General features: G+C 43.7%; 1 protein-coding gene across 1 annotated transcript in view; it reads left to right on the top strand.

Annotated features, from left to right (window-relative positions):
• The window catches only part of LOC143838522 (uncharacterized), a 31,602-nt gene extending 6,220 nt beyond the window's left edge, over positions 1-25,382 (top strand). Inside the window, exon 3 of the mRNA XM_077339921.1 lies at positions 23,864-25,382. Within this exon, the coding sequence (XP_077196036.1) occupies positions 23,864-23,908 (45 nt within the window). The 3' untranslated portion in view covers positions 23,909-25,382. The remainder of the gene's footprint in view (positions 1-23,863) is intronic.
• The last annotated feature ends 1,020 nt before the right edge of the window (positions 25,383-26,402 follow it).

The following is a 26,402-nucleotide window of genomic DNA, read 5'->3' as shown; positions in this document are numbered from 1 at the left end:
TTTCTCTCCAGTTGCTGGTTTTAACATCTTGATTTTCGGGAGGACAGGTGAAGCTAACAAAAATCCTATTGTGATGGAGTTTGTAAGGCTCAAGACTGTAAATATCTGGAACTAGAAGACTGAAATTTCCACTCTCCATTTGCAGTTCTTTCTCTAGTAGATGAAAACAGGCTGTGGTCGTTCTTTACATCTGTAGTTTCCTCCTGGAATTTATTGCTACCTTCTGAAAATTCACCAAACCTTGTTAAATTGGGGGGGGGGGGGGAGCATGTTTACCAACTGACAGTTGCATTTTTAAAGGATCTGCCTGGTCACCTTCCTGACCAATCAAGATTCTGAATACCATGGCTGGATTGGCACTCTACAATAGGCAAAGTGCAGAGCAGGACCTTGGTCCAACAGCAGCTCATTATTGGACTAAAGGTAAAGGTATCCCCTGTGCAAGCACTGGGTCATGTCTGACCCTTGGGATGATGCCCTCCAGGGTTTTCATGGCAGACTCAATACAGGGTGGCCTTGCCAGTGCCTTCCCCAGTCATTACCATTTTACCCCCCAGCAGCAAGCTGGGTACTCATTTTACTGACCTCAAAAGGATGGAAGACTGAGTCAACCTTGAGCTGGCTGCTGGGATCGAACTCCCAACCTCATGGACAGACAGCTTCAGACAACATTTCTGCTGCTTATCACTCTGCGCCACAAGAGGCTCCTTTCATTATTGGACTACAGAACCTCAAATAGTTTGAATGTATATATAAAGCTGCCTTTCACTGAGACCAGGAGTTCATCTGCCTCAGTCCTATTTACTCTGCAGTGGCTTTTCCCCAACACCTACTGCCTGAAATGCTTTCAACTGAATAAAACCAGGAATTGAATTTCTACCTCTCTGTTGTAAAACTTGTGTGGCACAGGGTCACAGCCCTTCCCTTTAGCTCCTTCAGCTTTGTAATTAAATCAATTCTGGACAATTGGGAGGATGAGACTTTCTATATGTTACAATACAAACTTCTACAACGAAACAAAAACTACCTTAATGGGAAGAAAGGAACAATGAGTTAAGTCGGTTTGTTTGAAATGGACAGAGTCATTTCACAGCAAGTATGGTTGCTGCTTAGAAAGTTGTGGGGGTGGTTGGTGTCTCCATTGTTGTTTTGTGTTCATGAAATTACATAAACATGATGACCTATATCAGTGATCTCCAACAGCTAGCTTATGAGCTATCAGTAGCTCACTGACTGGTGAAGAATAACTTGTACAGCCCCTGGAAGACCCAGGAAAAGATGATGAGGGACTTCTCTTGCAGTTATATAAGACCAAGGGCAACTCAATCAATTAACCTGACATTTCTCAAAGCCCTGTTCACAAGTTACAAAGAACACATCTACAATCCAAGTACCGTGTACTCTTGATTTTTCTTTATACATGCATTGAGTAATTCTCACATTGCATTCAACGTGAATGTGTGATTGAAACTGGGCATTTCCACACATCAGTAAAAATAGCGTTTTGCCAGTTGAATGGCAAAGCTCTAAATGTTATCTCACTTCCCAGCCATTCCTCACCTTTTCTGCTGTCTCGCCTTGTGTGCCACCGTTTCATGCTTCTTACACTCAACGTGTGCTGCTAGAAATGGCAGAAGAGAGCAATGCGCTTAATACATGACTCTTCCGCCTGTCAATCAATCCATTTACTGGTGGTTCCTGGCCCCCGGGAGGCGCGTCTGGCCTCGACCAGGGCCAGGGCCTTTTCGGTCCTGGCCCCCGCCTGGTGGAATGAGCTCCCAGAGGAGCTGCGGGCCCTGCAGAATTTGCCATCCTTCCACAGGGCCTGCAAAATGGAGCTCTTCTGCCAGGTTTATGGTTGAGGCTGGTGCCTCCCCTTTTTAGATCGAGCTCCCTCCTCTACATCAGCAATGACCCCTGGTTTTCCAGATAGTTCCGCCGCCATCAGGTGAGGTGGGTTGGGGATTATTTTTAGGTGTTTTTATGTATTACGGATTTTATGGGGTTCATAGAATCATAGAGTTGGAAGGGGCCATACAAGCCATCTAGTCCAACCCCCTGCTCAATGCAGGGTTTTTACATGTTGTCACTAGCCGCGAGCCTCGGGAGTGGTGGGTTAGAAATCCAATAATAATAATAATAATAATAATAATAATAATAATAATAATAATAATAATAATAATAATAATACAGGCAGCCAATCCCATTCCTCCATATTCTATAATGGGTACTTTTACATTCCCACCTTTCCCGTGGCCTGGGGTTTGAGGTAGAGCCTCCAAACTTTCAGGGTAGCTCCAGGAGGCTCTTCCCTGACTCCCCTCCAGATTTCAGAATGATTGGTCAAAGGGGCCCATGCTTAGGGGCTCCCAAAGAGGGTGCCCCCATCCCTCCATTATATCATATGGGACGGAGTCTCCATAGGGAGAAACCTGGAGCTACCCTGAAAGTTTGGAGGCTCTACCTCAAACCCCCTCCCCCCAGGCCCCAGGAAAGGCGGGAATGTCGTAATTCCCATTATAGTCTATGGCACCATAGACTTTCATGGGCACCAAAGGCCAGACAGCTGGATCGGGCCCTTAGTGATTCGAGTACTTTGATTCGGGGGTAGGGGAAAGAATCGTTCCTGATGGGGGGGACTTTAAAGAGGCATCCTTTGTGTGACAACTGGGAAAGAGTCATTTTTTGCTTTGCCTGCATGCTTGAATGCCTATTCGTTGTTCCAGGCAGTTTGGTTAAAAAAAAGAATCCATCCCCGGGAGAACGGAGAGGGAGGCGGGTGCAAGGGCGGGACATTGGTAGTGGAGATAGCACTTCTTTGCTGCCGTACATTTCTTTAGTGTGTGGCCTGCTGGCTGCTCTTCTCTAGCTGGCACTTTTTAGGTTGGGGAATCCACCTCATGCGATTCCCCAGCAAGTGCTTTAAAATGGGGGATGTAGCTAGTGGTTTGCTGCTTGGACACTGGATGTTAGTGACGTTGTGCGAAATGCTAAAAAAGTAGCGTCTTCACCAGTTAAGTATTTCACTATATTTATGGCATGCAGAAAAGCCCTTTATGGTTATCCGGGTACTGGTCCACAGTTTCATTTCTAAAGTGAACAGGTGTTGATTCTTTAAAAAAAAAACAGATGTACTTATGTATATGCAGGTGGTATATGTGTTTATAACATGAGAAGAGAATTGCTGCCACTAGCTCTTTGTCTTTTCCATGTTGAGAATTACCAAAGTGAGAGTGAAAAAGAGTAGTAGGAATGAGGAGAGTTTACCAATAGGGCTTGATAAAGTTCATACAGCTCTGAAGGGCTGGATGAACTGAAATGTAAAAGGGGGAATTAGGAATGGAGGTTGCTGAGTGTCCTCTTAGCAGACACTGTTTTGTCTTTTCTGTGATGCTAATAATTATTTTTACCTTTTACTTCATGAGACTACTGCTATTGGTAATATATTTAGCATTACTGGTACCATGGTGTAGGGATGTTCACATTTTACTTTCCTTTAGCAAACTGGTATCCTTTTGTGTGTTTGTGGAAATACTGTTGTAGGCATCTCTTTTTAAAGCTTTCATTTCATAGAATTCTTTTCCGTGCTGATACCTTCCTGGTCCATTTTTTGTTTCTAGGACCGGGAAAAAAAACATGGAGGAGAAAGGAAGGAAATAGCATAGATTCACAGGGATGTTTGTGTGCGTGTTTGTTTTAATTGCTTTGGATATTTTTCTTTACTCAATCAAAGTGACCAATATTGCATCCTAAACTTTCACCTATATTTCTGTGTAGGAAAAATATGTGTAATTTCTCAATCTCTCTCTTATTGGAGAAGCACCTAGGGAAAAGTATGTTTGTTTTTTCTTACGTGTAGTTTGTGGATTTCAAATACTAGGTCAAGTTAGAAAAGTCATATGAGCCAACAGCTCAAATTGAGACTTACATAGGAGCCTCAGCTTGATAATTGTTCATTTTTCAGTCACTCCCTCTCAGTCCCTCCCTTCCACTTCCCTTCAAGTCTCTTTTCTTACCACATATCAAGAGTTAGAAAACTGAAACTGGACAGCCATTCCCACAGCTAAGGTAAAGGTAACCACAGTGGGTTCTAAAAGAAAAGACCACAAGAAAGTCAAGAAGTTGTTTTTGTTTGTTGTAGCTCAAGAAAAGGTCTCACATCTTAAAATGCAGCTGGGAGGGGTTACAATTCTATTCTGTAGCCCATGTAAGACTTCCAATTAATATATGGAATTGGAGTACTTAAGTGATTAAGTGAGATCATTACCAGACTTTTGAGACAGAATTCTGCAGTGGCTGAGTGGGTTATACCACTTCAGATTGCAGGTGCTATTTTCAATGCTTTATCTAAAAACTAGATTTTAAGCCCATTTTAAAAAGCAATAAAATGGGCGCTAGAAGGGGGAGGGACGGCGCGGTGATGTGGGAAGAGTTCTGTGTGGGCAGGGAGGCCAGGGGAAGAAGGGCATGGTGCAAGTCTACCACGAGGGAACCTACCTGGGCGAGGCATTTGCGCCGTGAAGGAGGCGAGGAGGGCGTCCGCGGCCATGTTGTGGTGGATGAGCATGGAGCAGGGGGCAGTGCGGTGGATTGTGGCTGGCGAAGCAGAGGGCGTGCAGCGATGTCTGGGGCCACGGTGTCCCGCAGAGCGGCTTGGCGGCGGGCTCTTCCTGTCGGCGGCGATCTTCGAGGACATTGGCTGGGCGCGGCGTTGTCTGCAAAGTGGTCCTTGTCCCGGGGGCGATCGTGGAGGTTGCAGGCTGGGTGCAGCGGCACCGGCGAAGGTGGGACGGTGGGGAGCATGCTGGCTGGTCCCGGCGGCGTGCAAGTTTTCGCGGAGCAGCTCGGCGTCGGCGTCGGCGTCTCGGGGGCCATCTTGCAGGGTCGAGGCTGGGCGCGGCGGCAGTGGCGACTTGCGGAGGTCGGGGAGCGTCTTGCCTGGGCGACGGGCTTGCTGATGTTGGCGGCGAAGTTGAAGTGGGCAGCGGGTCGTCAGCACGTTGGTGGTCGGCGCGGCCATTTTGGAGTGTGGGTGGCGGCTCTGCGGCATCATTGCTGTGGTGGCGGGCAGGCACCGTAGGCTATCAGGTAGGGCATGGGGTCCGGCGTCGGGTGGTCGGTGGCGCCATCATGTCGGCGGCGCCCTCTCCGTTGTCGGATGTCGGAGCGCGGGCGTCGGCTCGTTGGCAGGCTGCTGGGCTGTGCGTTGTTGTTGGAGGTCAGGCCGCAGTGGCGGCAAGCGCGGATTGAGGGGGCGAGCGAGGATAGTTGGGGAAGGGCATCCTGTGGGCGGAGGGAAAGCGATTTTCCCCGAGCCCAGGGAAGTGGGGCGAGCCTCCTCTGTGGCAGCCATCCGGCCAGGATGGCTGCTTGCGGAGAACTGGAGTGTGTGGCGCGGCGTCCAGGAGATTCGCTCCTCTGAGTTTTTATCCCGGACAGAGCCCGCCCTAACTCCTCCCACACAGCCCTTACTCTTTTATTTAGTCCGCGGCGCCCGTGGCGCCGCGGGCGGTTTAAAGATTTCCTGCATTTTTTAATTGTAAGGCTTTGGGAAAAAAATGTAATCCTTCACCTGAAGTGGTACAGTCTATTCCACCACCTCAGCACTCTGTGCCCCATTGCAGTCTGCCACATGAGTAGATCAGGCGTAAAAAAATAAAGGGGGGAGGGGAAGGGGAAATCTACACTGTAATGTTCCACATAGTCTTTTGAGTTAAAGGGCCTCTGTAGTGATTGGATGGATTTATGTGGTGTCACAGCAGGCTAAACTAGGCAAAAGATTTCTGGTTTCCACTGGTTAGGTTGAACAGGGTTAGGAAGAGACAGCATAAGCAGGCAAGCATCCTTAAGGAAGAGTAGAAAAGTACAGAAAAGCAGCACATAGATTTATCAGACAGCCTGGAACTTAGGAAATGGTGTTGGAAGAGGGGATGGTCTAGAAGAGATTAACAGGCCAGCAGGAAGATCTGGAAAAGGGAAGAGAACTGGAAGAGGCCAGCCAGAAGATCTGGAAGAGGGAATTATCATGGACCTGCTAAATGAGGAAAGTGGAAGATCTCATATGATTTTGAAACCATACGCCAACTTTTCGGTTGAATACTCCTATGGCATTGGAATATTCAGTGGCAATCATCATTTCAAACTGCAACAGACCCGTAACATTTTAAAGACTAATACAATTTATGGCAGGGGATGAGCTTTTATGAGTCACTGAAGAAAGCTCATACCCTGCCACAAATTGTGTTAGTCTTTAAGGTGCCACTTGAATTATGTAATTATGTAAGCTTATGTATCAATACTTAAATTCTCCTTTTCAAAGATAACATGGAAACTAATACTCTTCACAATGTTTAGTAAGAATTTACAGATGTTTGCTAAACATTTTAAAGATGATATGCACTTTTACTAAATGCTATATAAAAGCATATTATTAAAATTACTTTCATCATTCACTGTGGTGGAGGGAGGATACAGCCAGTGAGAAGAAAGAAAGAAATCATATTTGCTTCTGCTTTTAGTTAGTCGGGTAGTTTTTGTTTCTTCCTTGATCCCAAAGGCTTAATACATGTAACAATAACTAATAGATAATAAAATGAGGGTGTTATTGAAAGATAAAGTATTCTAATTAAAATACTGTAGCACTTCACCCCAAAAAACACTAAATGCCAGCCCAGATAATGAGGTCTTACCTCATTTTCTGAAAATGCTAGTTAAATTCATGCTTCACAGAAACTGCCAAGAAAGGTATGTTGAAAGACAAAATATCTGCCACCTTAGAGAATAGTGGTTTATTGTGCAACTTTCCAGAATAAACCTGGGGCAAGGATGGAGTCATCCATGGGCCAGCATCAAAGATAGCAATGTTGATACACAGGAGGCAGGCAAGGTTCATACCTAAAAGTTGGCTACAAGCATCTGCAAACTCTGAAATAGGGATATAAAATTCTGCCACGGCTCTTGACAAGCACGAACCTAAGATAGTCATAAATACCTGTAGTAATTAAAAGTCCAGTTCTACCATTATATTTCCTACATATTCAGAGACTTTTGGAAGTTATCTTTCCAATCCATCATGAGCAAAGATTTATACCTTAGCTGGAAGCATCACTATATTTATTTATTTATTTATTCATTCATTCATTCATTCATTCATTCATTCATTCATTCATTCATTCATTCATTCATTCATTTACAATGTATTGCCCGCCGCGAGCCTTCGGGTTACAATGAATCTGTAGATGACCATACTTGCTATCCTCCAGTCCTTTTTCTGAGAGAACCAACAAGACAATGAGAGGATAAAAGTATAAGATGAAAGCAGATCAGAGCATTCTTGACAAGATTTTAGCTACTATTGGTTACATATAGTTGCCTAGACGAATACAGCATCAGCACTAAATATTTGCCTCTATAATGGTCAGAGTTCATCCTTTTCTTATCATTTTCATTTATTGGCTGCCTGAAGGTTTGGCTGTTGTACCATTTTCATTTAGAAGAAGAGTTGGTTCTTATATGCCGCTTTTTACTACCTGAAGGAGTCTCAAAGCAGCTTACAATCACCTTCCCTTCCATCTCCCCACAACAGACACCCTGTGAAGTAGGTGAGGCTAAAAGAGAGAAAAGAAAATTAGGTAAGAGGGGTAGGGGGATTAGGCAAAAAAGCAAGCAATATTTGTTAATAATGATTACAAAGAAACTTTGGTGCAGGAAGAAGTTAAAACATAAAAAGGCATTCTTAAATATGTTTACAGCTGTATTTAAAAAGTGAGTGGAGGACAAAACCTGCTTCAGACTGAACAAATTTCTTTACAGGTGAATCATGAAATGTGACTGTAAATTCACTTTCCTTCATAGCCATTATTCATTTGACAAACAAAACAAATAAAAACACATTTAAAATTGTGATTCTGGCTTTTGTGTTGTGCTCTTCAGCAGTCAGAGAAAAGCTTTAAGCAGTATGTGTGAAATCACTCTAGTGCTGTCTTTTTCAAAAGGCACACAAAGAAACCCACCAGAAATATGACGGTTCTTTGTTTTATAGTGTCATCATCGACATTTGATTCACAAGACAGGGCACTGCCAAACGCACATCTATCATGTTACAATGAGTCACTCATACCATTCAAGCATAACCCCATAAACAGACTCCCAGATTTTAAGAAGTTACATGAATAGCCCATTGTGATATAACTTTTTCCAAATGAATATGCTAATATTCCAGAAGTCTTCTTCAAAGTGCAAGTCCCTTGTGAACTGCTTTGCAATTCAGCTATAGTCCTTCACACTAAACTAGCATATTAAAGCATGCCCATATAGGGCCAGCCATTCCATGAAGCACCATGAAGCTCATACTTCAGGCAGATTTCAAGAATAGAATTTTCTTGCCTCTATTCCCTGTAGTATTTTGTAAGCAAGCATCAGCCCAGGGAAGAAGGCCAAACAATCTAAAGATGTCATTGCTACTATATGCTTAGCCATATGTGGGACCATTGCCTAAAATATTTTAGACACATTTGTTTTCTACAGGTGTTACAACTTGTCTTGTCTAGCTCATCTGTTGAACCCAAACTTCAGATGGTAGCCATCCAAAAGCACTACTGAACAGTTACATTTCAGAATACCAGATAAAGGATTGTTCCTGTGATTACAAAGCCAGCATTTGGCCTTATTGGAAATTATGGGAATATGCTAATAGTTAACATGAAATAAAGCTGCTATGGATATAGACAAAAAAACTCTGGCATGTCATTTGACAATATTATCCTTGAAAAAACTCAGAATGGCACTGTATCATTTAGCATGCACTTAATTCAATGAAGAAAGTTTCAGGACCTTTTCTACTTAATGCAATGGCATGGCATGAGTACCATACAGAATTGATGGGCACTTAGCAACATAGCCATTTTAGGATAATAGTTTTTTGTAGGATATAGCATAGCTTGATAGAGTTACAAAGAAGAGGAAGACAAGCAGGCACTGAGAACTACCCTAAGCCATTTCCCCAGGAAGTGACCTACTCCTCAGATTCCAGAGCAATGGCAGGCTCTGGGCTTACACAGGAGGTTGCACAAGGAGGCTGGTCTCTCTTGTGCTGGAACATGCAAGTTCTGTAATGTGCATGATTCAAGAGGATATGAAGAATATCTTATAGGGGCATCAGAGGAGATGTATAGTCAGCATATTTAGATCAGGAACTTCCTGGTATTCTTCAAATACTTTTCTCCGGTGTCCTGATTTGCTTATTGGAGACTTCTTCTTGAACAGACAGAAGTCACCGACTAACCGTGGGACTCTCTATAGAGAGAGACTTTCTATACTGCAGGACTGTCTCTTTCTACACAACATCGTTTCTCCTAATACTAAAACTATCTTATTCTTTTTAATAGCTTAGCGCTCTTCTCCTCTTTGCATATCTAAATATCTTGATCACACCATTCCATTACTGGGATATTCTACCCAGCTGTTCTTACCTATTAGCTTGAAGGACCCTTAAAACCTCTGTCCTGATAGAGCAGTGAATTGGAGAAAGCCCTTGGCAAAATTAGAAGATAGCACAGGGAGAAGGACTGCAAGGCTGTCAAGAATGGGTGTTTTAACAATACAAAATTCTTGTCCAGAAAAAAATCAGATTATTTATCGATAAGACCTCTCCATACATATCCAAATTCTATTAGAAAGTTTTTGCACACTGCTGAAAATAAAAAAACGTAACTGGCCAGTAAAGCCTCTTTTGGAATCTTCTTTGAGAAAATAAATGGATAATTCAAAAGCTAACATTTTCATTTTGCAGTCTATGTGCCAATTCTTTGAAACATTTTCCTAAAGACTATCCTAGTAAAATTCTCCAGACTTGCTTTGAAAAGGTCAAGGATCCTGCAGTATTTCAGTGATATAACACAAATTAGTCAAGGTTAATTTTTGGCACTGTTCAATGTACAGCATGTTGCTCAAGTTGTGAAGAGAAACTTATCAAATACCATCAAGTGTATGAAATCTTTATTAAAGACATAATGTGGAATTGCAGCAAGTTGAAAAGCTCTTCATGCAGTCACTTCAGTATCCTCTTCCCCTACCCCCCCCCCCACTCCCAACTTCTCTGGAGACCCCAGAATAGTTTCACATGCTGCACAGAGATGCAGGAAGTGCAGGGCAGTTAGATCAAATAGGTATGGAAACGTACTTTGATCAATTGGATTCTGGCCATCACATCCAGTTGTCTTAGACAGCAACTTTAATCAGGTCTACCCAGAACCATACGATCCTCTTGTGGCGCAGAGTGGTAAGGCAGCAGACATGCAGCCTGAAAGCTCTGCCCATGAGGCTGGGAGTTCGATCCCAGCAGCCAGCTCAAGGTTGACTCAGCCTTCCATCCTTCCGAGGTTGGTAAAATGAGTACCCAGCTTGCTGGGGGGTAAACGGTAATGACTGGGGAAGGCACTGGCAAACTACCCTGTATTGAGTCTGCCATGAAAACACTAGAGGACGTCACCCCAAGGGTCAGACGTGATCCGGTGCTTGCACAGGGGATACCTTTACCTTTACTCAGAACCGTACACAACGGGGCATGTTCCCAGGAAAGTGTTATTAGGATGATGTGGTTAACTCTGGGTGGGTGGGTACCAAGTTTCTGTATTCGCAGTTTTCATATTTTGCTTATGGGGCAGGGTGCTTATTTTGTTGGCTACTCACATGTCTCGAGTTTTTGCTTGTCATGCAGTAACCATATGAGGCAAAGCCTGCTTGGGGAGAAATAATTCATGAAATCTGGTTTGTTTTGTGTGTCTGTGTAATCCTTCTTGATTTTTGTCTTACATTGTGCCTTGCGATATGGCCCCTAAGGATCATCTTAAGAGCAATCAATTCTCTTCGTTTTAATGCTTTCTGGTTGTCCTTCAGAAAACCAACTGGTCATTTTCTATTATTTATGTCGGTATCACAGAGTAAACCTGTAAAAAGAGGACTCAAACACTGATACATGCCCACTTAAACCCTACACACAATGGACAAAAAAATTAATTCAGACCAATACCCTATGGGCAAGGTGGGTTTTTATTGATGTGGAATACATCTTCTGGCGCGCCCCTTGGAAGTGCACCAGAAGATGTGGGGAGGCTGCCAGCACAGGAGGCTGAGGCGCTGGCAGTGAAACCGGTGGAGGTGGGGCCTCTAAAACTGGCTGGGGCCACTGCGGGGCAAGGCACCGACCCTGAAACCAGCCAAGGCTGCTGCACAACCCATGCAGCCACTGTGGGGTTAGGTGCTGTTTGTGAAGCAAGCCGGGGCTGCTGTGTAATCCATGCAGGCGCTGCAGGGCGAGGCGCCACCCACGAAGCAAGCTGGGGCCGCTGAGCAGAGCAGGCTAGGCCAGGCCAGGGAAGCTCTGCTGCCATGGTGCTTGGCTTCCCAGGCTGGTCCCACGCTGTGCAGAGCAGGGCAGACCGGGGAAGCTATGCCGCTGCAGAGCCTGGCTTTCCGGGCCAGTCTCACCCTCTACAGAGCGGGGCAGGCTGGGGAAGCAGGGAAACACCACAGCAGCAAGCAGAGGGCCACAAAACTCTTGCTGCGACAGGTAAAGAGGGGGAATGGGGGGGGAGAGTGTCAGAGAGGGAAGGGGCCATGTATGTGTTCCACATACCCTGTGATAGACACTCACTAGAATTTAATTTCTCCAGTGTCCCGGAAAAATTAACTTAATTTCATTAAGATCCAGTTTACTGAATATTGGAAATTATGGATTTGAAGATCTGGGGATTTCTGAAATAAACTTCCATTTTTCAGGACAGTAAAGGTTGAAATTTGGTACTAGTACATCAGATACATTCTGGTTTAGGAAATATTTTTCACACTCAATTGGACTCAGGTTTCTTGCACAATTCAGTTCTGGTTGCTTCAACTGTTAAAAAGTGTTCACATAAACCCAAGATTAGAATGCAGCTGCAAAGGTTCATTTCAACATAGCAGCAGTTGTTTTAAGCTAAACCAAAATTCAATTTGTATATTTATTTAAACTATTCATAGCTGTTCTCCTGACAAATTGGACTAGATGGTTTATCCATTTAATACAACAAAAATCTCAATTCACTGAAATAGATTTTAAAAAACCCCAGCAGATCATAGCCTCCATTCATGAGTCATCCAATTCTCATGTTTGTGTTTTCTGCCACCATTCCCATCATTCATGCTAAAGTGTGATCTCACCCCATCCCATAAGGAGGTGCAGGATAGGGAAGCAGGTAGAACAAAAGGTGGAAAAAAGTGGCAGCTACCTGATTCTTCTCCACTAGCCATCAATGTTAGGTGGTTTGTGGCTGGTACTCTTTGCATCCCAGGGCTGAAGGGAAATGGCTCTCAATTCACCTCTTAACAAACATTTGATATGGTAAATCAATAGGAATGGTGGGCTATAAGACATACTGTCCATTGCTGTAGGATCTTATTGTGTAATTTCTACATCATTTAACATGTCATATAATTAATATAATTATTTATATAATAAATAAATGTAAATGTTTATAGAATCACAGAGATTGAAGGGGCCATACAGGCCATCTAATCCAACCCCCTACTCAATGCAGGATCAGCCTAAAGCATCCATGATAAGTCCAGCCACTGCTTAAGGACTGCCAGTGAGGGGGAGCTCCTTAGGCAGCTGATTCCACTGCTGAACTATTCTGACTGAAAAAAATCCTAATATCCAGCTGCTACCTTTCCACCCATAATTTAAATCCATTATTGCAAGTGCTATCCTCTGCTACCAACAGGAACAGTTCCCTGCCTTCCTCTAAGTGACAGCCTTTCAAACATTTAAAGAGCCACTCAGTTATACCCTATCTTTATTATTTTATTGCTTAACATTCCTATTATTGATGGCATTGTTGTTATCAAGGATGAAAAAAATTACCTGCCGTAAAAGAGATCTTTGGCAAACAGGCTTACGGGTTAATATAATTTAATAAAACTAAAATACAAAAGAATGAAATACCGGAAGAAGAGAATAAGAATGCTGATGTTGTCATCATAACACACTTGGTTAGCTTAAATAATGAGTCTGTGTGTGTGTATTTTAACAAGAAAAGAGAATCCACTGGCAATATATCAGCTAGCAATCAATTCCATAAATAAAACTCCCAAAGAGAAAATGTACAAAGACATAAAACAAAAGAAAAACAACGAAGTATAATGAGGAAGAGAAAAGACAAAAAGAGTGAGAAAATACAGGGATCAAAGATGAGAAATAAGCAGATATTCCAAATGGATACATTTCAAAGTACGTAACATCCTTACACTGGTAAATGCAGCTAGTGAAAGAAAGTGACAGTGAAAAAACATACTCATGTTTGTGTGTGAAAAGGGTAAAATGGGTACCCAATGGAAAGGCTGAAAAAGAGGCTTAAGGTGGGAATCAATAAGATCAAATAAAGGATATTACAATAATCCAAATGAGACAGAACAAGGAAACTAACCAGTTTGAATAAAATCAACAAAAATGAAAGAATGGATTTTAATAATCCATGAAAAGAGAGCTTGACAAGCTAAAACATAAATATGAGAAGAACAAGCAAGAAATGCAGATTTTTTTCAAAAAGGTTAAAGTCTGAGGAGGCGGAAAAACAGAAACATCAACAGCAAAGCAATAAATGGAACAAAGGGAAGGCTTTGGAGGAAGGCTACGAATGTAAAAAACAATACAACAAACCTCCATCTCTACATAGTAAGCATGTCCTATATCTGAAATACTACCTAATCTCAGGGCCATTCCACACAACAACCAATGTTGCTAAATGTTTGGAGCATGCAGAAACACTATATTTAATAGTGGAATTTCGTCATTCCGCACACCTTCAATTCTAGCGGAATATTGCAGTAGCGGTCTATTCATTCCCCACAGGTTTCCGATCTTGCTGAAATTGCAACAAAGGAGGCAATATTTTTCCATGCTTCTTCCCGCCCCTGGCCATCAATCAAACAGAACAGCCAATGAACTGTTGTGTTCGTGCTCCCAAAAAGGCCCTTTCCCTCTAAAAACTGTTTTTTAAAAATCCAAAAACACCAGTAGCAACGGATATTTGTTCATTCAATGTCTCAGAAAGACCTTTTTTGCTGGCGTAGGAGCTGGAGCTTAATTGTTTACATGCTCTTCAAGTAAAAAAAAAAAATCCCCCCCCCCCCGATGGGTGCAATTTCTGGCTGAAATTATGGACAGTGTCAAACAGGGGGCTGTATTGTGCTCAGAAACTTTAAAGACAATTGCAAAAGAGAGCTTTGTTTTACTGTTAAGCACTTCTGAATTGCTCGTGGAGGGACTTCAGCCAAAGAAGCTTCGCTTATTCGCTGCTTTCGCCGGTTTAGGGGGGGGGGGAATGGCGATTGCGTCTACGGAAGCTCAGAGGCGAGAGCTAGGGAGGGACATTCTTTCTACTGCTATTTTGAGAATGCACGTCTTTCACTGATGTGTTGCGGCTTGTGTTCAGAAGTGTAGCAGTTTTTCCTGTATGTATTACCAGCAGACCAGAACGTTACATCATAGATGTTGAGATTGGGTATTTTAACTTTGCTAATTTTTAAAACTATATGAATATTTATGGTTTGATTGTAACTAATGTAATATTTGTTGTCCATTGCCCTGAGATAGCTAGTCTAAGAGGGGCAGTATAAAACTCTAAATATAAAAATAGAGGTATGCACTTTCTAAGCTGATTGGAGCCTGCAGGTCTAAAGCAGCTTCAAGGGGAGATTGAATAGAGTATAGAGGAGAGTTCCATGGTGGCTATTCTAGATGGAACACTCTGTCTGGGGCACTGATACCCTGTATTCTTGGTGCTTGGATAGGCCTCAATGGGATGGCTTCTCTTATGCTCTTATGTTCAATTCTTCCAAATTCCGAAGTCTTTCTCTTTTTGTTGATTTTTAATATTTTGACTTAGTACTACCAGAACTCTTGATCTGTCACAGCAGTGCAGACAGTGACGATTTGCCAAGGAAATCTGTTGTCTTCTGACACTTCAAGAGAGGGTAGCACAGACCCAAATGGTGATCAGGATTAGCTGATGGCCATCTCTTGGGGCTGACCCTTCCAAGGAAAGCAGCTGACATTTGGGAAGAAGTAAAGCTCATTGGGGTGCATGCCGTCATGTTTGTGAAGACCTTCTGTTACCGGGAGTGTGGGACTGGAGTCATGAGCTGTGCATCCCATCCTACACTAAGCACTCGGTGCTTAGCACTTAAGATCTGGACCCTCTAGTTCTTTATCATCTAGGGCAGCGGTAGTCAACCTGTGGTCCTCCAGATGTCAATGGACTATAATTCCCATGAACCCCTGCCAGCAAACGCTGGCTAGGGCCATTGCAAAGGCCTCAGGCTAGAACAGCTGAGTTGGGTTGAGAGTAGTAGGAAATTACACCACCATCTTTTGATGTTATTTGATATTGTTTTATACTGTTGTTATTATTTCAATATTTTCATGGGATTTTTATGGATATATTGTGTTTGAACCTATATTGTAAGCTGCCACATGATGACTTTTGTTGTGAGTGGTGGGGTAAAAGTCTAAAAATAAATAAATCTAAATGCCTATAAAACTTACGCTATCACAAAGGAACACATAGGAAACTGCCTGAGACTGAATCATCCATTAAGGTCAGTATTGTCTACTTAGACTGCCAATGACTCTCCAGGGTCTCAGGCAGAGGTCTTTTAAATCACCTCCTACCTAGAGACGCGGGGGTTGAACTTGGCACCCTCTTCATGCCCAGCAGAGGCTCTTCCATCGATCCACAGCCCCTCCCTTGTTATATTGCAAGCCAAATATCTAGGCACAAAATAGGTGGACTAGCTTTTTAAAGAAATCTGAACTGTACAAGTTAAACTTCATGGCTTTTAAAATACATGTCTCATGTGTTTGATATATACAGGGCAAACACGCAAGACCATAATTATAACAGTATTTACATGCAGCTAGAAGAAAAGCTCATGAATAATGCATCATCCCCTAGCAAAGTCACATATATAAAAGACACCATGTGCATAATTCATTGAAATGCCACACTCAATAAGATAACATGCTCAATCTGGGTATAGTTAAGAGTCTGATATGTTTTGGCTGGGAGGACAGGAGAGTTAACCTAACAATAAAGAGGGTTATTTTGGGATGTTATATTGTCATTAGAAGCACACATTTATGTTCCTTATTTGCCACAAGATATTCCTCTCTGGTTTGCTGCAGATACAAGTGGTTCCTGAGCTTGCAAAACACATGCTGTCTCATAACAACACTCATGCTGCTTTCTGGGGTGCCATTGTTTTGAAATGATTTAACTCTTATTTGACTGTTTCTAAAGCTCCATTGCTTGTATCAGCAGGCTATAGCATGGAGCAATTTAGTAGCTATATGTTTTCAATGGGGAATTCCTTTGAATATTTTCTGTAACTTCCATGATGCTTGTTATTTAAACATCAGGGCTATCTTTGGTCCTACCTCAGTAGTGCCCTTGGTTGCAGCCTATTTACATTCTCTCACAGCAATAATAGAAACTCGTCCCTTTTATGGGAGAAAATAGGATTCTTGCTTGGACTGCAACATACAGATGATTACTAATAGAAAAGATATGGCGCCATGTTGAAGCTCTGATTAAGAAGGGTCCATAAAACCGCATGCACATTTTGTTAAACAAAGGGAATTTCCTCTTTTATAGTCAGGTTCACTGATCATATGTGAAACAAAAACAATTCCTAGCCAGCTAATTTATAGCTCCAATTTTACAGGGCAGGTGTAATGGTATCCCAGTGGTATCCATTGGTATCCTATTCTTCCTCCAAGGTCCTTGGAATACCAGATAAGCTTGTCAGATTTTCTGGAGAGAAAAAAAATTCTGTCACTTTAACAGACTCTTAATGGGATATTATTTGCATGTTGATGTTATTTCCCTTTTTAAGCATTTAAAGAGGGTCCCCCTCCCCCAACTCTGTTCAGACAACAGACAGGGAGGCGGAAGTTGGTCAATGGCTTTCCAGGCTTGCCCCAGCTATCTCTTGCTAATAGATCCAACTAAAGACAAAGGAATGGTCAAGCCCCCCCCCCCATGCACACACACATAGAATCATAGAATCACAGAATCATAGAGGTGGAAGGGCCATACAGGCCATCTAGTCCAACCCCCTGCTCAACGCAGGATCAGCTCTAAGCATCCTAAAGCATGCAAGAAAAGTGTGTATCCAACCTTTGCTTGAAGACTGCTAGTGAGGGGCAGTTCACCACCTCCTTAGGCAGCCTATTCCACTGCTGATTTACTCTGACTGTGAAATTTTTTTTCCTGATATCTAGCCTATATCGTTGTGCTTGAAGTTTAAACCCATTACTGCGTGTCCTCTCCTCTGCAGCCAGCAGAAACAGCATCCTGCCCTCCTCCAAGTGACAACCTTTCAAATACTTAAAGAGGGCTATCATGTCCCCTCTCAGCCTCCTTTTCTCCAGGCTGAACATTCCCAAGTCCCTCAACCTAATTTTCATAGGGCTTGGTCCCTTGACCCCAGATCATCTTCGTCGCTCTCCTCTGTACCCTTTCAATTTTATCTACGTCCTTCTTGAAGTGAAGCCTCCAGAACTGCACACAGTACTCCAGGTGTGGTCTGACCAGTGCCGTATACAATGGGACTATGACATCTTGTGAATTGCCACGATCCAGCAAACCTGTTACTTGGTCAAAAAAGGAAATCAGGTTGGTCTGGCAGAACCTGTTGGAGACAAATCCATGCTGACTTCCTTGGATCACCAAATTGTCCTCCAGATGTTTGCAGATCGCTCCCTTTAATATCTGCTCCATTATCTTCCCCACAACAGAGGTCAGACTCACTGGTCTGTAGTTTCCCGGGTCATCCTTCCTCCCTTTTTTGAAGATCGGAATAACGTTTGCTCTCTTCCAGTCCTCCGGGACATCTCCAGTCCTTAAAGAGGTCCCGAAGATGATGGACAAGGGCTGTGCAAGTTCTCTGGAAAGTTCTTTGAGTACTCTCGGGTACATTTCATCTGGCCCAGGGGATTTGAACTCATCCAGTGCAGCTAAATGCCTCTCGACAACCTCTCTATCCATGTTAACCTACCACCCAGACACTATCCTTTGGCTACTGCCATCTCTAGATCTGCCTAAATCCTTTGACCTGTGGGTAAGAAACAGATGTAAAATAGGCACTAAGCCTTTCTGCTTTCTCTGCATCTTTCGTTAGAGTTTGTCCATCCGCACCCAACAGCGGGCCTATTGCCTCCTTTACTTTACGTTTGCTCCTCACATAACTGAAAAATCTTTTCTTGTTACAATGGGTTTCCCTGGCCAATCTTAGCTCACTCTCAGCTTTGGCCTTTCTGATGATTGATCTACAGTGCCTAGTAACCTGTAGGTACTCTTCTTTAGAGCTCTGTCCTTCCCTCCATTTCCTGAACATTTTCCTTTTCTTTCTTTGTTCCTCTTGAAGTTCTCTGTTCATCCAAATAGGCTTCTTAGAGCTCCTGCAGTGTTTTCTTCTTTCTGGGATAGTCATTGATTGAGCATGCAAAAGCTCTTGTTTGAGTAGCGCCCACCCTTCACATGCTCCCTTCCCTTCCAGCATTCTCGTCCATGGTATGACACTCATCATGTCTCTGCGTTTATTCAAGTTTGCCCTACGAAAATCCAACATCTGCGTCTGGCTACAAGCTTCCTTGGCTCCCCATCTCAAAAGGAATTCTATGAGGACATGATCATTTCCCCCTAGGGTCCCCACCTCCTTCACCTTATCCACCAACTCTTGCCTGTTGGTCAGTATTAAGTCCAGTATGGCTGAACCTCTTGTGGGTTCATCTACCATTTGATAAATGAAATTGTCAGCCAGGCAGGTCAGAAACACTTTTCTCCAAGCAAGGAACAGAGGTTTGGAGGAGTTTAAACTAGACAGCCTCCAGGAATAATCTTCAGGAAGTGCCTCTTTGATACAGTCTGGCTGGATCAGGTGGTAGAGAAACAGATGTGGTAAAACCTCCATGCAGCAAGGAGGAGATCTTTTTGGTGTGGGGTCTAGCAGAGCAGGCAGAACTTGTAACTGAGTTCTGAGGTAGACAACCATTTTGACTACACACTTGCCTAAAAGAGCAGGAGAAAACCTCAAGGTACTAGAAATTCTATAGAGATTCCTAAATTAAGGAGTCTCCGATAGATTAAAATCTATAGATAGAGGGACAGAGGAATTGCATTTTACCCAATTCTTTTGAAACCCTTGCTCAATCTGGTGGTGTTCTAAAAGTATGTTTTATGAACATTTTCATTTTAATAAATACTTTATAGCTTTGAACGCTGGTAGTGGTTCTCCTTGGAGTGGGCAGGGTAGACTAGGGCCTGCAGGCTTGAGCAGGCCCACTCTACCAAAGCATCAATGCCAAAAGTTTCAACTGCTCATTGTTTCACATGAAGTCTTTATTCAAGTGATAGGCCATTTTTCTACAGGGTTCTTGATAATCCTATACTTTGCTCAGTTATCCAAGATTAGAGGTGAGTTTTAGAATGATTAATACTGACATTTCTGCAATACTACTCAGTCCATAAGTTGTAGCATAACGTACAATTGGGAATTGTTTTCTCCCTTTGGACATGAAATTGCCCCTATATCTGTCAGTTGACCAAAGAGATCCTGGCTTCAATGAGCAAACGGTAGCAGATGAGCCCAGCATGCTGGCTTCAATTTTCAAAGCATAATTTGCCTCCTTTTGCTAGCACATAGCCTGGAAATCACCACTTGTGCTACCCTGCTGGGTAGCACACTGGGGCATTGGTTAATTACACCCTTGTCCGGAAAGCTGAGACTGAATCAGAGGGCTGGTTCAAAGTCAAAGTCCAGGTCGAAAGGTCTAAGCCACTGGAGCCAGTTCACCAAGGAGGGCAGGGCGGGGAGTGAAGTCAAAGCCAGGCTGGAGCCCTATGCCAGGGGGAGTGCAAATTCCATACCATAGCTGAGTAACTGGGAGCAGGGTCAAAAGCTGGACCAAATTCATGAGCCAGGAGCAGAGTCAAGTAACAAGCCAAGAGTCAAGTAACAAGCCATGGATGAAGTCAAGCCAAGCCAAAGTCAAAGCTGAAGTCAAAAGTCAAGCCAAAGTCAGGAACCAGAGACAGCTGAGCAGAATTTCATCTTAGCGAACCAGGGCACGGAAACATTTGGGAAGACTGGCAGAGAAATGCAGGCATTGCACTAGGCATGTGCACTTCGCACCGCTCCAGTTGAAAAATCTTCGAAGCGGGATTGCTTCGGAGACAGATGTCTGAATACAGTCCGAAGCGCAAAATTCTTCAGAGAGACAGAGCCCAATTGGCTGTCTGAAGCATGCTTTGGCACTTCAGACCCTGCCTGCCGCCTTGCCTGCCTGCCTGCCCTGGAACAACATTTCTCTCTCACGAGGTCTGAGGAGAGCAAGAGCCCCAATACTGGCCCACTCCCTGCCCGGGCTGCTGCTGCCACCACCACTCCCTCCCTCACTGTGGCCGGTCCCCCATCTGGAGGGAAGCCCTCCTGGGTCTCCACCCACTAGCCAGAGGGGCGACAAGCAGCCACATCCGGTCCTGCCACCTCCCCTGAGCACCGCAGGGTAAGTGTGCCGCATCGAGGCCCATCTCCCTGCTGCCTGAGTGAGGCTGAGCCGGGGCAGGAGCTGCACCAGCCCAGGAAGGCAGCCACGTCAACTCATTCACCCGAAGCTGGAGAGGGCGGGCTTTGAGGAGGGGGAGGCAGGTCTTTAATATTCCCATCCTCCGCCCGCCATGGCAATGCAGCTTCGACCTGCCCAGCAGAGCGCAGGAAATGGGGTGAAAAACTTCAATGGCTTTGGAGATGTCCAAAGCTCTTTGGTCGAAGCAGTTGCTTTGGCCGAGCTTATACCAATCTGAGGCAGGTTCTCCCAAACCCAAAGCAGTCTTGATTTTTTTGTTGACACACATGCCTACATTGCACCTACAAAGAGGCTTTTACATAAGTTAGCAGGTAGGGCTGGGTAGCAGCCTGGCTGGGACCAGGTTGCTTGTCCTCTGGGGCACTGGATTGGCCTCTATCCCAACATGATCTTCACTGACCAGAACTCCAGGTGGCGCCTGGAGAGTACTGGGCCCGGGCAGCAAATCTGGCTCAGCTATGGCGTCTGAAGAGCTCTTGAGAGGCTCAGCCAGACGTGCAGCCAGTGTGGGCATTATATCACTGGTCTGGATCCTCTAGTAAAGTATCAGCTATTTTACCTGTGTGTTGTCACTAAGTCATGCAGGATGTTCTGCTAGGTGGCTTTGTTTTGCTATTTTACAGCTGTCAAGCCAGAGCTTGTTACAACAAGATGCACAGACTCAGCTGGTTGGATTCCAGCCAAAGTGTTCCTAAAACATTCTCCGTGGATAGTGCTGTGATATATGGCTATAGGGAATGAGGGGGCATATGCACAGTCAAAAGATTGACAAACAAGGTCCTCCAAAAATATTTATAGCAGCTACATCATACATAGCGCTCTCTCTCTCGCTCGCTCTGTGTATGTTTGTATAGACACATAAAACTCTTGGGGATCAGATGCGAGTCTCTCCAGTAATCTCCCTAGGGAAACCTGTATCCATTGAGTGCTTTACAAATGGACTGCATATGGATCTTGAGAACCCATTCCTACAATAAATGGTCTTGATGGAGAGCTAGGGAACAGAATGGATTATATTGAAAGGTGGACTTCCCCCACTACCGCATTAAGCTCTGCCCATATCTGTTTCACTTTCATTACCTTAACCACACTCCCATCAGAGAAAGGAAACACAACACACCCACACGTTTTCTGATTTATAATGATTCATTGCTCAATTATGCTCAGTGTGCAGCTTTCTGTTGTGATTACTGATCTTAAAGTTTGTAATATGATTATTATGAGTGTTCCTATTTTTATTTATTGTAAGGTATCTTGAGTGCTCTATTGACTGCAAAGACGGAGTATAAATTTTCTGAATAAATGAAAAGCTGAGTGGAGAATATAAGGCAAGGAAGGAGAATGTGAAGAGGTGAGAACGTAACCAGTAGAAAAGTCACAGCAATGAACATCCCCATTGCAGTCAATAAAACGTGTACTTTCAGAGATGGATAGAACAGCCACAAGAACAGGAAGAATCAATAACGACAGGCAATGCTGATGTATCTTTCTCCTTATCTCTTTTTCAGTGATTTATCACAGAGAGAAGCAAATGCATTCCAGAATCTCCATCAGGAAAAAAAATAATTTGGATCCTAAGCCTTCTTAATCAGAAATAAATCTCAGCAATTACTTGGAAGTTAGTCCCTCAAACATCTCTGGGCCAAATTACACATAATTTTAATTTATTTATTCACTAGCTGCAAAACCCATTTCTAAGAACGGGCTTTAAAAGGGCCTCACCCTGCCCCCACCACGTGGCTCAAGGTGGCTTGAGTAGCTTGCAGTCAGATGGGGGCTGGCGAGCTCGTTAGCAGGCCGGGGACAGAGCTCCTCAGCAGGCAGGGGACAGAGCTCCTCAGTAGGCAGTGAGCAGGCTGGGTGGGAGGTCGTTAGCAGGCCGTGGGGGTGGTGGTGGTGGTAGTAGGTTATTAGCAGGCCTGGAGGAGATCATCAGCAGGCCAGGTGGGAGGTCATCAACAGGCCAGGAGGAGCTTGTTAGGGGCCTTGAGGGCTTGCCTCCTCCACTACCACCCTTCGCCCAGGGCCCCTTCGCCTTACCTGTTGCTGGCTCTAGGGGTGTCTGAGAGCAAAGTGGCTAGCTTCCAGGGACGGAGGGCGGGAGCTGTAGGGGCAGGGCCAATCACCCTGATTAGCCCTATTCCATCTCGGACAGCCAGGATACTCTCCACCTCCCATGCTGTTTCACAAATATTAAGAGGAACAATGGATAAGGATATTGGGATTTGTACCCCACCCCTCCCATCAGGCTGGCTCGGGATCATATTCATAGTTATTCAGTACAGTTAATCTATAAATTAACTTTAAATTAAGATATTAAAATTAAAACCTTTAAAATCAATCATACCAATTGATTTGCCTACATACATTACTGCATTTGATTTTCAGTTTCAGATCCAAGTCTTTGAAGCACATTCAGTTCCATTTAAAGCAACAAAGGAACATGTGAATGGGGCATCTAGCACTTTCCCCCTTGACGCCTTGCTGTTCTTCCAATTGGATAAACAGTATTTATTTTATTTGTTTAAAACTCTTCCATGCCACCATTCCACCCAAATTGGGTCCCCCATCCAGTGTGGCAAAATGCAAATTCCAAAATAGTGCAGCAGTAAAAATACTTCCATGTGGCAGATTTCTCCATACTTTTCCACTCCAACAGTAGTCAATCTTCCTCTGCACCATCATGACATTTCAGTGTTTTTCTAAATCAGTAATCTTGTTGCCAAGACCAGACTCTCCCTTATATCTCTGAAACTGAAGGGACTGGGTACGTATGTATCCATAGCTAGTAAAATGAAAGCTTTTGCAAGTCCAACATATCATATTTGAAACATCATATTTGTCACCAGTGCACCATTGCATTGCAATTAGGGTTTCTAGCCGGACTCGCCATTCCAAAAATGGGGAGCAGAGCAACATTGTGCAGTGTTACAACAACCCTTCTGGTTGCAGAACTGATGTCGCAATGCTCTAAGAGTTCCTTGACTTCTATGGTAAATACCATGGATATCTGGGGAATTACTACAACACCATCATTCCCCACTCCTTTTTCTCTCACTAGGATGAACAGTGATAGTGGGGACCTGGAACCAGACATGGGAAATAGTGGGCCATCTGGTAAGCCTAATTACAATGGATTGATGGAATCAGAAACCCATGTACAACGTTTTCTTTCAGGTGAAGACAAAAGAAGTATACCTGGTTTCCCATCATCTCAGGTGAGACCAAATATTATCTGGCAAATGGTTCCGGGGAAGAGTCCGGGTTGCCATCCATGAGGAGAAAGAGCTGGGTGTCATCAGCGTACTGATGACAACCTAGTCCATAACTCCGCACCAGCTGAACCAGAGGGCGCATGAAGATGTTGAATAATGTGGGGGAGAGCACCAAGCCCTGAGGGATCCCACAAGGGAGCCGATAAGGGCCCGATAACTCTTCCCCCACTGCCACCATCTGTATTCAGTTTTGGAGGAAGGAGCATATCCAGCGCAAGGCTGTACCCCGTATCCCCGTACCGGCGAGGCGGTTCGCCAGCAGCTCATGATTGACCACATCAAATGTGGCCAACAGATCTAAAAGAACTAGCACAGCAGAACCACCTCGATCAAGCTTGTGATGGAGGTCATCCAGCAAATTGACCAACACCGTCTCAACCCCATGGCCAGGACAAAAGCCAGACTGAGCACTGAAGTATCTTCCAGGAACGCTAGGAGCTGGTCTGCCACAGCCCTTTGTACTATCTTTCCCAGAAACACTAAATGTGCAACTAGTCGGTAGCTTGCAGGGTCATGTGGGTCCAGAGATGGTTTCTTGAGGAGAAGACATACCATCGCCTCCCTCAGCATCTCAGAGAACTTCCCCGTTTGAAGGGAGCAGTTGATATTGTCCCTGAGTTGGTCACCTATATGTCTACCACCCCCCTTATGGAGCCAAGACGGACAGGGATCAAGGGGGCAAGTGGTTGCCCTCATCCTCCCCAGCAACCTGTCCACTTCGGGAACTGAGAGCCACCTGAAGCCATCAAAGGTCACCTCCATAGGCGGCCAACAGGCCTCCAGTTCATTTACAGTATTAACCGTAGCAGGAAGGTCGAGGCGGAGCGACAAGACTTTATCCGCAAAATAGCTCGCAAATGCCTCACAGCTAAAGGCCAATTTTCTATTATTTTGGGCGCCCTTCCTCCCGGGCGGTGAGAGACTGAACCAACATCGAGAAGATAACCTTCTTAGATTCAGACAAAATTGACAACAGCAAGGAATGGGTTTAAGTTAGAATCCATACTCTTCAAGATTTATGTGTCCATGTTGTTCTGGGATGCCATCAAAAACTCCCTTAGTCAGATACCATAAAGGGAGCTTTGACTCCTGAAAGCTAATATCCCAAAAATCTTTTGGGTCTCCACATTTGGATCTAGCTGTTCTACTGCAGGCCAACATGGCAGCCGTCTAAAGCTAATGGCAGTGATGATGACTGTGTGTAAGGGACTAAGCTAACATTTCTGGCTTCTTGTCTTCTCCATGCCTACAAAGATGCTAGTGAGTAGAGGAAATACAATGCTCAGAACTGGAGGTGCACAGGAGAGTTTTGGGAAGCCCAAAGAGTGTTGCCCTGATATTACAATGACAGTACAGGATCTGAGCTCTGGATCTCCCTCCCTAGGGATATTTGCCTCTTCCATTTTGTTGCTATCTGCCGTCCAAAGATGAAGACATATTTGTTTCATTTGTCATTCCTTCAGTGATCCCTCCTTCCTTAACAATGTTTTAATTGCTGTTTTTATGTTTTGAATGTATCTTAATTCTGTTTTAAATTTGTTTTAAAGGTGTTGAGAGGTTCATTTTAATGGTTTTAAAATCTGATTTTATTAGGTATATGAATTGTTAATGGCCCATATGAGGCCCTTGTGAGAACAAAAAGGATATACGTTTTGTAAATAAATGCATGATGGGGGCTACATTCATATGAACAAATGCAATGGCTTTTGTGGAGAAAATAAGTGTTTGCCAATCCACTTTTGACTTTCTTTTGGAAACAGATTGAACTGTTTTCCTCTTCCACATTCACCCATCCTGTAGTGAATCAGAGAACACGAACATTTAAAAGGTTTCTCATCATTCCCTCATTACGAGTTGTTCTAATAAAGCATTATACCTTCTTGCACTGCTCCAAGTATACATTAAAAGGTTTTTGTGATCGATTAACATTGTTCAACACTTTGTCAGTAGTTTAATGACAAAAAAGACAGGCATTGATTTGTATGCTGAAAATCACTTAATTTTCTCTTCTGACTTAAAGAGGAATGATTTTTAACTGCTGCAAGATAGCATAAAATCAATTTAAACCATGGTTCTTTCCCTCTTTCTTCTTCCCAGTTCTAACCTGGCATTTCTTCCAGCTACCTGAGGCTGAATCCCTAGATGAGTTTTCCTCAATTTATTGTTCCATATTCCTTTTTTGGCTACTATTTTTTTCAACTATACACATGATCCTTTCTTGACCCTTATTTTCTTTGGAAAAGAAACATAAAGTGCCTGTCAGGTCACTAAACTACAGAGTCCTAATGATATAGCTGATATTCTGAAAAAGTTTCAAGAGCGACAACATTGTCCTGCTGGTGAGATTCAAAGAAAAGTTTGTTGAGCCACAGATTTCTAAGCCTATAAATTCACAGACTGGATGGTTGATCCTTGAATTGAACTGACTTTGCACAGTTGCT

The sequence above is a fragment of the Paroedura picta genome, chromosome 1, assembly GCF_049243985.1.
Source record: "Paroedura picta isolate Pp20150507F chromosome 1, Ppicta_v3.0, whole genome shotgun sequence".
NCBI classification, from domain to species: Eukaryota; Metazoa; Chordata; class Lepidosauria; order Squamata; family Gekkonidae; genus Paroedura; species Paroedura picta.
This window is presented reverse-complemented; position numbering and strand designations above follow the sequence as displayed.